We start from the raw sequence: 11,591 nt of genomic DNA, 5'->3' as shown, positions 1-11,591 counted from the left end.
TTCTATCTTGAGCAATTTTAATATGATGTGCTGCTTCTAATGTAGTTCAATTTTATCAATACCTTCAGTAGTTACAAATAGGCTATATGGTTAACTTAAGCAGCTGCCCAACTAGACACAAAGTAGCCAATTGACAATGAAATTGTCATACAAAACATGTCAATTCATTCAAACAACTACTACAAACTACTACTACTACAAACTAACCAAACAACTACAACAAACTACTACTACAAACTACTACTACTACAAATAACCAAACAACTACAACAAACTACTACTACTACTACTACAAACTAACCAAACAACTACAACAACCTACTACTACTACTACAAACTAACCAAACAACTACAACAAACTAATACTACTACTACAAACTAACCATTACAAATCCATTATGAATAGAACTAACCAAACAACTACAACAAACTAACCATTACACCATATTAAAGAACCATTTTACAGTAAGAACAATGAGAAGAAATAGAACAAGTCTATTCAATTTGAGCTTAGCACATTCCCTTTTAAGTTTAACCTTTTTGAGTGTTTGCCTCAATGCAATCAACTTCTCTTCACTATCTTTCAATTTCTCACACAAAGTGTCCCTCTCTTGTTCAACGACTTTGAGCTTTTGCTTCAATTGAACACACGAATTTTCTCCATCTTTGCACTTTATCGTTAAGATCGATTCTACCTCAGGATATTGATGCACAGAAATTGAAGGTTTTGGATCAATCCATCTAAAGTACCTATATCCATCATTTTCCTAAAATGCAAAAACCGTACAATAATAAAAAAATCACCAAAAATATAAAATTAAAATCTGTGAAAATGATACAAACCTTTGAAACTTTACATCCAAAAAATCTACGACCAGGATTTGATGGAGTCCTTGAAGTTCTTAATAGACAAAATTCGAAACAATAACACAAATCGGAAAACTCAATGTTAACGGAATTTTCTGACATTCTCATCGAAAATGAGAGAAGAAAATTAATTTAAGAGAAATTATGAGATAAATTTGGTAGTGAGATGAGAAAAGTTGAGAGAGAAATCAGCTATGGAGGAGACAATGAAGAAAGAAGAAGAGGAAATTAGGTCAAAAATAGAGGGAAATTGATGGGGATGGAAAAAGTATACATTAAATAACATTAACTTTTGCCACATAGACAGCTTTTTCACGAGTCACGCGTCACCTGCAACTAAACAACACCCGCAGTGCCATGTAACCAAAAAATGCCATTGGAGCAAAATTTGGGGGGTTTAGGGGCCTGATAGGTACAAGCCATAGTTTAGAGGTCTAAGCGAATTTTGACAACAAGTTTGTGATGTGACACATATTGATATAGGAGTATGGGGTGGGACCAACTACTATAAGGAGGGAGGTTACTATTTGGTGGGGTCCACCTAACATGGGGGTTTTGGTTGGGGGTGGGGGAGGAAAAGTAGGGGAGTTGAGATATTATGTCACTATGCATGTGGCATATGTGTGGTCTTTACTTCCATGCATTTGTTGTGAATAAAACACCATGCCTCTGAAAAAGGCTTAGCTTCAGGAGCATAGTTAAAATTATATAGATTAGATCAAAGAAAAATTACTTAATTGATAAAATTATAATATCTAAGTACCTGTAAATAACGATCTAACTTAACCTAAAAATGCTATTCTTCCCGTTTTAATTTATTTATCCTACTTTAATTGACACGAAATTTAAAAATAAAAATAAAAATTTCAATATTGCGGCTTTAAATTAAAGAGATGTCAAATGTGTCAAAATACACTTGAATCTTGTGGTATCAATCATGTCATGTGAAAAGTTGAAACTAAAGGGTGACTAAAAGGGAAAAAAAATTCTTTTTTCAATGAACTAAAAATAAAAAACAAACAAATTAAATTGGAGGAAAATATCAAAAAGTAAAACTCAACAGTTGAAAAGAGAAATTTAACGCTCCTTTTGGATATTAAGTTAGAAAATCAACTTCGTTGGAAAACATAATTGTCCAATTATACAGTCGGAGATGCAAATACAATAAGTGAGTTGAGGGAGAAAATACAGTGGGGAGTTCTCTACCTTTTTTAGTTAAAATGACATAGATAAAGAAAATTTCTAATCTTAGAAATCTACTCTTACTTCAGATTATGCCAACAATAATAATAGCAATTGGAATGTCAAAAGTAGCATAAAAGTCATGTTCTTGACGTGCTTCAGTAATCACTTTAACAATTGGCAACACTACAGCGGAATATCTCCCAGATATGACTTTCTCAAAGCCGTTAGCCTCATCATGTGTAAGAGAACTATCTTTTTTTTTATTTTTTAAGCTGGGATGGAGGGTGAGGGGGTGTTTTCATGAAGAAGCCTCCTCTACTTCAACATTAATTAAATACGGTGACTCGTGAGGAACATACTATATTCAGCTCCAAGTGCATTCTTCTCCTACTTTTTTTTAATTTTCATATCCAACTTTTTCGTGATCTTAAAACTTCAATAATGTTTATGTTAACTGTGACATCAAAAATATTTAGAAACTACTATGTACAGACAATTGTCCATGCTTATGTTTTTACTATACAAGAATAGAATATTGCTGGTCTACATGACCAAGTTTGTGATCATTTTTTTCCTCTTTATCTATAAGATTTCATTATCAATGGTCTATAAAAATATGCAAATTGTAGACTGTATCGAATCAACATACCTTCATAGAAGATCGTTTGTGCTCCTCACCATATATATATTGCACCATCAATTATATTTGCGCGAGATATCTGTAGCTCATAAACCATTAATACTGTAATAGATCCACCAAAAGTTAGTGCCAAGAGCTATGGTAATCTAGAATTGTATATTTTAAAGCAGCAAAATCATAATTCATTTCAAAATTAGACCCCAACGTTTCTCTATAAAATTTTATTAAATAAGCAAGTGAAAATTGCATGTACGCTGCAAAGCTAGATGGTGAAGGAGGCTTACTTCTGTCACACCCCACATTGTCCATGAGTTAGCTCGTGGTAATATGCTCTTAGAGTTAAAAGACTAGAAAATTAATTTTCCTAGTTTTGACTTTTCATCACATGAGAAATTTGATAAGCTTTTCGTCGATTTAAGATTCGTCCAAATTCGATACCCGGGCAAGAAATTATGGCTAATTTAAGTCCTAGTTGAAAACACCATCATTTTTGTGCTTGGCGTGTCGCGGAGGGGGTCTATTTAACAATTGTCAAATTCTAGTAGCCTAGTGCGATTGTGGCGCGTCGCACTGAAATTACAAGTCCCAACCAATGGGACAACGCGATGGCTCCGCGTCGCGGTGACCCTAAGAATCCTATTCGTCAATTTTCAGTGAGCCACCGCGATTGTGGCACGTCACATTGGCCCATAAAATCGGGCTCCCAGTTATATCTTATTCCGTCTCATTAGGGGTATATTAGGTATTTTCCACCCCCTTATCAGCTTAAACATGAGATTATACTCCCAAGTGACCACATTATTCATATTCTCTTCACAAAAAAAAATCACAAGAACATTCTCTAGGGTTTCAAACTAAAAATCCAATTAACTCAAGATTCAATCGTGGGTTTTCGAAACTGAGTGAAGATTTGGAATCCCCAAACCATAGGCTTCAAGAATCATCCATCAAATTTCTAAATTGAGGTACGTGGGGTTTATCCTAAAACTACATGGGCTTGTTGAAAATACCAAATTATGATGTAAAAATCATCAAGCATGAATTTGTTAAAGGAGTTTTGAGATCCATTATTATATTATGCCTTACGTATATTTAAGGATATTGTTGTTTTGGCCTTTAGGCCTTATCCCCTTAAATTGGTTTACACATATAAGTATATGTATGAAACTTGAAATTGAAGATTTGTTTGAGAGCACAAATAATGAAAAAAATTTCCTCTCTTGTGATAACCTTATGCTTATGATCTTATGGTGATTGATTGAAATGCATGATTTATGGCTTGAAAATAGTTTACTCAAATACCATAGTATTTTGAGCACGATGTAGAGATTTAAGAGAGGGTGTTTTTTGATGTAAATATATTTTGTTAAAAGAGAAAGATTTGCATGAGATTAAGAGCTTTGACATGACCACCTTGCATCATTGAAAGTTTGACAAAGAGAGTTTCATACATTTGTTTACATGAGTTTTAGAGAAAGAGTTCTTTGAAATGATTTATTGATATGGTGATCTGGAATTTATGTTTTGAAAACAGAGATGGGAATATGCTAAAAATGGCTCAGAGATGTGACTTGCAAGTTAATGGTATGACGATACCATATAAATGTATGCCATAATAGAGTTAGAGTTTTCAGAGTATGTTTTCAGAGAATGCATGTCTTAAAGAGTTAAAAATGGGCATAAAGAGAGTTAGGTGGTTGCTTGAAGAGGGATAGAGTTCAAGTAACTCTTAACCTAAAATCGTGATTTGCCGATCCGAGTATATTTATTTTTACGCTGGCAACGGTCGTGTGACGTAGCAGAGTCAGAGACTCCAACTCTTGCGGCACACTTGGGTTGGAGGCTTCCCCGCTGAGTCAACAACAGATTCCATATAGCCTGTGGAATTTCAGAGTTGTAGGGTATACCACCTAGCGTAGAAGTAAAACAAAGAGTGTCACAAAGTTCAGATGATTTTACAAAGTCTTTCGAAAATGCCCATGAGATATCTTGCTATATGATATGTTTATGAACTATTTTAAATTTCTCTCATATATGTAGAATATCAATTATTATTTTGGATCTGCTCTGCGTACTAGTACATTTGTATTGACCCCCTACCTCCCAGGTTCGGAGGCTCAGTCCAAGGGTCCGGCTAATCGGTAGAGTATTTCAGAGAGAAGTGATCCGTCCAGTGGTGAGACTTCTTTGTTCTAGAAGGCCTGTTATTTCAGATTATGTTATTCCGTTGTTTTGGTCTACTGGGGGCCTTGTCCTAGTTTTCAGAACAGTTTTGAGATATAGTAGAGATTTCGCAGACCGAGTCAAATCTTATTCAGATGTTTTAAATTGTAACTTTCATTCTCATGTCTTGAAACTCAGATTTAATGACCATGTTTCCGTATCAGATTGTATTTCCGTATCTTCTCTTATTATATGAATGTTGTGTATGACTACCAGATAGATTAGGACGTTTGGGCCTTCATGATTTGGGATGTTCGTCATGGCCAGGCCCTAGTTCGGGTCATGACAACTTCAGATAAAATGGAAATGCAACAAACCTATCTTAATTCCTGCAATTAAGTTTCAGTTTCAAATCCCAAGAGATTCAATCTAAACACTCATAAATTCAATACCTCTCTATTCTTGATGTTCCAACCCTGAAGTCACTCCCTTTAGATAAAGCACTATTATGTCAAGAGAAATGAAAAAGACACATCTTTAGTATCATGAATTCATGTATCGAGTATAAATAAAAGCTCTTGTTTTCATGAAACTTTTTATACATTTCACCTAATAAAGTTGTTATGCAACTATGTAAATTCATATATGATAAAGTAGTGCAGGAACACAGAAAAGTAACCTTGGAATGTTAAAATAGTTCTCTACCAAGCAAAAGATTAAGGCGAATAAAAGATTAAGTTACAAAATCACTGAAATAGTTGATCATACATTTATTTTCAAGAGTCCAACTTTAGTGATTTCCTTGAGGAAATGTATGCAGATAAATACGAAACATTACAAAAACTTATGAGACAAATCCCACATCTTGTTTTATCCCATTTTACCCACACACCATGAAACCCAAATGCGTCAATGATTACCTATTTAAGCTACTACAATGTTGATAATATAATGGACGAAGACACAATCAGTAGCGTACCCAGACTTTTCATTAAGTGAGTCCAATAGATAAAAAATAAATACGCAACAAAGGAAATAAAATAAATTTTGATTAACTAAAACATATTATTACAATACTATTCTACGAGTTTTCATTTCTTGAAACCTATTCATAATAGCTTAAACTGGTTGCTTCTTTAAAATAATTAAAAAAATGCCCTACAAGGGCTCAAACACGCGACATTAACATTAAGAATTGAACCCACTGCTATTGGGCTGGGCGCTCCACTTGGGCAGAGTGGATTCAATAAATAATATATATGTTTTAAATTTGTAAAAACTGATTATATATACATATATATATGTCGTGTAAGTTTTTGATAAAGTAGGTTCATATGAACCCACTTGAACCTATGTAGGTCCACCCCTAGACACAATTTCATGAAGGACATCTAAACCTATCAGTCACTCATACCTCGAGGGAATTAATTAACAAGAAGCTAAAAGTCTATTTTGAATTGAATGACATGTGTCAAGTGAACAATAAGAAAAGATGGAAACATTTTTCTCTTTATAGCTGATTCAGCTCACTTAGTTACATAATTGACCTTAAAGGTTATAAAATATAGAATAAGACTTCAGCAAAATTTCTAAGAGTGATGTACCAAATTCTAGGATTCACTGTTATTATATATGCACCTTAAGAAGGGAGGAGTGAGTAGGGTTTGAAGCGTAGAATGATGACTCCTGGAGGTGTGTTCCGAGGTATATTTTATATGAATAAAATGTAATAGTTCTGTTTAAAAAAAATTGAAAATAGGTAGGGATAGGACTATAGCTCAGAACATAAGCAATCTCACGTTATATTATAATTATGAGAAATCCGAATGCTTAGGGAGTTAGAAGGTATGACAGATTTTTTCAGAGCGTTATTTAATTGTTATTGTTTGACCACCTTGCACTAACTTCAGACAATGCATCAACACGAATATCTGATAACACCAGTGTACAGTATTTTTTTTTTCTCCACTTAAATTTGAACCTTCCAAAAGCACTATGTTATTTAATTTTGGGGACAAATGAAAATAGCTTCTTATGTTTTTAAAAAAGAAGAACCCAAAGAAGTACTATATTTTAGTAACGGACACATATACCGAAAAGGAAAACAATAACTCAAACAAAATAGTGAAACACAAGAAGATAGATATACTTATTTTTAGTGATTGAAGTTCAATTCTTCCAAAAGGGAATGAAAATGATAAAATACAAAATAAAAAAATAACCTTTAATGAAAGAAGATCTAAAGCTTGCCAAGCAAGAAGATTTCTGATGATGTAATCTGCTTTTATCTTTAAATTTTTATCAAACATCTTAATCCATAATTTATAATTTTGAAAATATCATTGAATTTCATATTTCATTTGGAGACCATTCTTAAGAGTTAAGAGCTTATCTTGAGAGCTTCGGTGAACGATTGGGTTTAAGGGGGATGATCAACACTTTGCCTATTTCCTTACTTCAGTGATTTCATTCTCTGTCAGTGAGAATGAGTAATGTAGAAGTGAAAGAAAATGAAAAGAACGATCTAGAAAGGTAACCAAATCGAAAGAGTTTGTAGTTTGCTATATATATCAATGATAATGACCATGCTACCCTTCCATATTGTGCATTATAAAAGATTTGTCATTGGTGCTCCTTAAACTCACTCTACTATAATAATAATAATAATAATAATAATAATAATAATAATAATAATAATAATGGATGGATGGATGGATGGATGGGTGGATGGATGGTGGGTGGGTGGGTGGATAGATAGATAGATAGATAGATGGATAGATGGATGGATGGATGGGTGGGTGGATGGGTGGATAGATAGATAGAAAAAATAAAAAATAATTTTCTACTTAGAGTTACCAAAGTGTTCACTCCATTATCTTTTTTATCAAACTAATGAGAAATTGAGAAAAGTGGGCTTCGTTGGTTGTTTTGGGGGGTAGGGGGATAAAGAAAAAAAATGATGGTCCCAAAAATTGAACAGAAAAAAAGATTGGTGGGTCACTTTAATAGAAGGGGTGTAAGGTGGGGTGAGTCAAATTAGAATTAGTTGGAAATACTGGGTCACCTAATCTGATGATAATAGGGCAAAAAGTATGAGTTTCTTTCTTCTTTATTGCTTTTCGAATTTGTTCTTGAACTTTGGGTGCATTTTTTCTTTTATCGTGCTAAAGGTGTCTTAATTCCTCATTCGGGGATGAATGATCCTAGGGTGGGTGGGGGGAGGGGGGTAATGTGACACCCCAAGTACTTAAACCTTAGGCCCTCTAGATGATATAATCTAGCCAAATTCTAAAGTAGAGTTGAACACTGTCATGACAACGACTCAGGCAATGAGTCGTTACCTCAGGCAACGAGTTGTGAGGTGGGACTCACTACCATGGCTATGAGTTTACCCAATTTTTGGTCCCTTTATAATGAGTCCAAGGTGCGACTCGTTATGGGACATGAGGAGTTGTAGGGTGGGATCTATTGTCTCAACATTAAGGTTGCCCAAGATTTTTTCCTTGATCACGAGTCTTCATCACGACTCGTGATGATAGATAACAAGTCGTGATGAGTGACTTGTGGTCACAACAGTGAAGTACCAGGTTTTTGGTCCTCAGGTAACGAGTCCAGGTAATAATTCGTGGTCAGTCGTTACCTGAATCGTGACAGCTAGCACCAATTTTTCTACATGTTTTAATTAAGTTATTTTGGTCTTTTCCTCCCTCCACACATTCTCTCATTAATTAAAAACACTCAAATAGCCTTTTTACCTTAAGTAAATCAAATCAAACTTACTTTCTTCATCTTAGCTCCCAAATCAAGAACACTAGGGTTTTACAAAGGATTCAACATCTAGGCTTCAATCTATGGGTTTCTTCTAAATTCTTGAGTATTTCAGGCATGTCTCTCATCCCTAACTTGAATTCATGTGGTTTAATTGTGGGTTTAAAATTTGGATTGAGGTTTTTGAGGGCTTATTATTGGAATTGTTTTCCTATGTTTTGAACATGTCATTCATGCTTGGATAAATGATTTTTGGAAATGAATGGGGGCATTATTATGCGAATTGGAATAAGGAACATGGATTTCCCCAAATTAATAGATTTTTGACTTAAAATTGGTATTAACCTCAACTCACCTTGTAAATTTGATTTTTTGAAACATGGATATATGCATGATTTAGCTTATTTTTGGAATCGTTACATTACATAAAAGGATAAATGGATAAAAACAGATTTAGAATACCCATGGTGGCCGTGGTTTGGTTAATGGGATATGAGAATCAAATTGGTTAATTGAAATGGAATGGCATAGTTGGATTAGATTGCAAGCATAATTGGTATGGCAATACCAAGTGGTGATCACCTTAATAATTGACTTCTGGATAAATGGTTAATTTTATGTGCAAAATGATTTTAATTTGGGCTAAAAAGGGTTTTGTAGCTCATAGTGAAGGTGAAAGTCTTGAGGAGACTAACACTGTAAACCACATTTGCAGTGTGGGAGTTTATATGACTGTGTTCTTAGTTGACATATTACATTTTTGGGATGGCTGGAACCTTGGTGTCTTTGGACCTCCCTTCGAATTTCCTAGGTTCGTGCAGCTAACATACATTGGAGCCCTTTCAGCAGGGGAAACTAGCTAGTGGGTGCACTTAGGATGGATAGAGTTATACATTCTAGGCTAATGTTTTAAAATTTCATGTTCATGACCCTTGCCCCTATCCTGGCATCCTATATAACTATATGAATGTGTGCATGTGGTTTTGACTAATTTTGGAAATGACATTTCTGTATCACTTTTCCTGAGTTATGTGTCAGTGCTTATCCCACAGACCATCTTCGGATGCTGCATCGTTTCATAATGTAGGGTCTGAGGGTTTTTATTTTACTCTTGTGCAACTTTAGGTAGTGCGGATATCGGTTGAGATGTTGTAAAGTGGTGAGCTATCACGACCCAAGACTACCTCTTAGTCGTAACACGGTGCTTAGAACCACAAGTGATCCCAATCTAACCCATAAACTGGCATGATACTTGAGAAACTGATTTAGAATAAATAAAATAGCTAAATTTTTTGTGCAAAAACATAATCATGACATAATCTAAACTGGAAGGAAGACATCTCAAACCTACGCTGGCTACATGTCAACCCTCAACTGGAAGGAAGACATCTCAAACCTACGTTGGCTACATAGTTCTGGAACTCAGGGACTGCTACTAGAGGTCACACCTACTACTGGCAGGTAAGTCGCCATACCTGGGTTCGCTCGGTGCTAAATCCTACTTCTAACTAAACTAACACTGTAATGAACTGAACTGAATGCACTAAACATAACAACTGACATTGCTTATCATGATCATAACAACTGAGTAAATGGTAATACTCATGGTTTAACTAAAATCATTACTTAAAAGATCTAAATTCATGTAAAACACATAGGTATCGGGTGATCATAACCCTCCAGCACTGAATGATCAAAATAAAATATTAAGGCTTAGAACGGTAGTATGAAATCATGGTTTAAAGATCCCAAAACATAGACATTTCACCAAACATGTGAGAATAGTGAACTTGAACATGGGAATGTGTTAAACATAGGAAATCAACATGATTACATAGCTAAATTCATAAATTGGGGATTTAACATGAAATTCACTTGAATCATGACATGGGAAATTGTAGTTTAAAACATGAATTAACCTAATATTTCATTGGATCATACGTGAACATGAAATTGAGTTCAATTACTAAGGAAATATATGAATTTAATCCATCTTGAACATATAAAACTCCGTTAATAAGAGAAAAATCCATACTTTAGTTGAAAAGAAGGTTTTTAGGCTCCATGGGTGAAAGGGACCCATGGATGAACATCCCACATCCCACATATCTGAAATTGTTGATTTCTTAAAGGAACATTTGAGTTGGGAACCCTTGAAAATGAATTGTTGAGAGAAACCCTTGTTTTGGTGTTCTTGAGATCTTGCGAGGAAGAGGGAGCCGCTTGTTCTAGGAGAAATTTTGGTGTTGTGCTGAGAATGAGGGATTTAGGATTGTTTTGGACATATATTCAGCCTTAACATGGCTTAAACAGCATAGTTTTGGGGTTAAAAGAGTGGAAAAATACCAAAAAAACCCTTTGAAAATGACATAACAGTACAAAACAATCTCGGGTGACGGTTTGGGCGACGGACCGTCACTCCCGTGACTGATCATCACTCCAACCATTACTAAATGACCAAATTTTGGTATTTCTACTTACGAATGATGGTTTGACGTGACGGGCCATCACTGATCCGATGGTCCATCACCCTAGCCGTCGCACCTTGGCAGACAGACACCCTTTTGGTAAAATAGTCATAAATTTTAACTCCGATATAGGATTAAGGAAAAATTGGTGTCGTTGGAAATATAATTAAATTATCTATCTGTTGGTGGGTCTTGATCTCAAAAATTCTTAGTATACAAAAAGGTATGCTTGTTTGAAGATGACTACAGTTATTTTCTTCACAAGAATTTAATCGCTAAGGAATGTTTTGACTTGTCTACAATGTAGGAGCTATTTGAGGACATAATATATGTCCAAATCACTTATAAAACTATCAAAATAGGATTTTTTATTTTTCATGAACTTGAATCATGGTTCTAATAATGGCTTGGATTTTCGGGCTGTTACATGAGCCTCCATTATTCGAAAAGTTTTACTATTTCATTAGGTTTCTTTTCATATTTTAGAGATTGTTAGTTTT

General features: G+C 34.6%; 1 protein-coding gene across 1 annotated transcript; it reads right to left on the bottom strand.

The window, feature by feature from the left end:
- Positions 1-437: 437 nt before the first annotated feature.
- On the bottom strand, positions 438-969 carry LOC107858998. The gene is made up of 2 exons (XM_016703846.2): positions 844-969; positions 438-767 (listed from the first exon to the last, which is right to left on the bottom strand). Exons 1-2 carry the CDS (start codon positions 967-969, stop codon positions 438-440), a joined length of 456 nt encoding a protein of 151 aa, XP_016559332.1.
- Between the last annotated feature and the right edge of the window lie 10,622 nt (positions 970-11,591).

This window comes from Capsicum annuum, chromosome 1 (genome assembly GCF_002878395.1).
Source record: "Capsicum annuum cultivar UCD-10X-F1 chromosome 1, UCD10Xv1.1, whole genome shotgun sequence".
Classification (NCBI taxonomy): Eukaryota; Viridiplantae; Streptophyta; class Magnoliopsida; order Solanales; family Solanaceae; genus Capsicum; species Capsicum annuum.
Note: the sequence above shows the minus strand (reverse complement) of the source record. Positions and strands in the feature narration are given on the sequence as shown.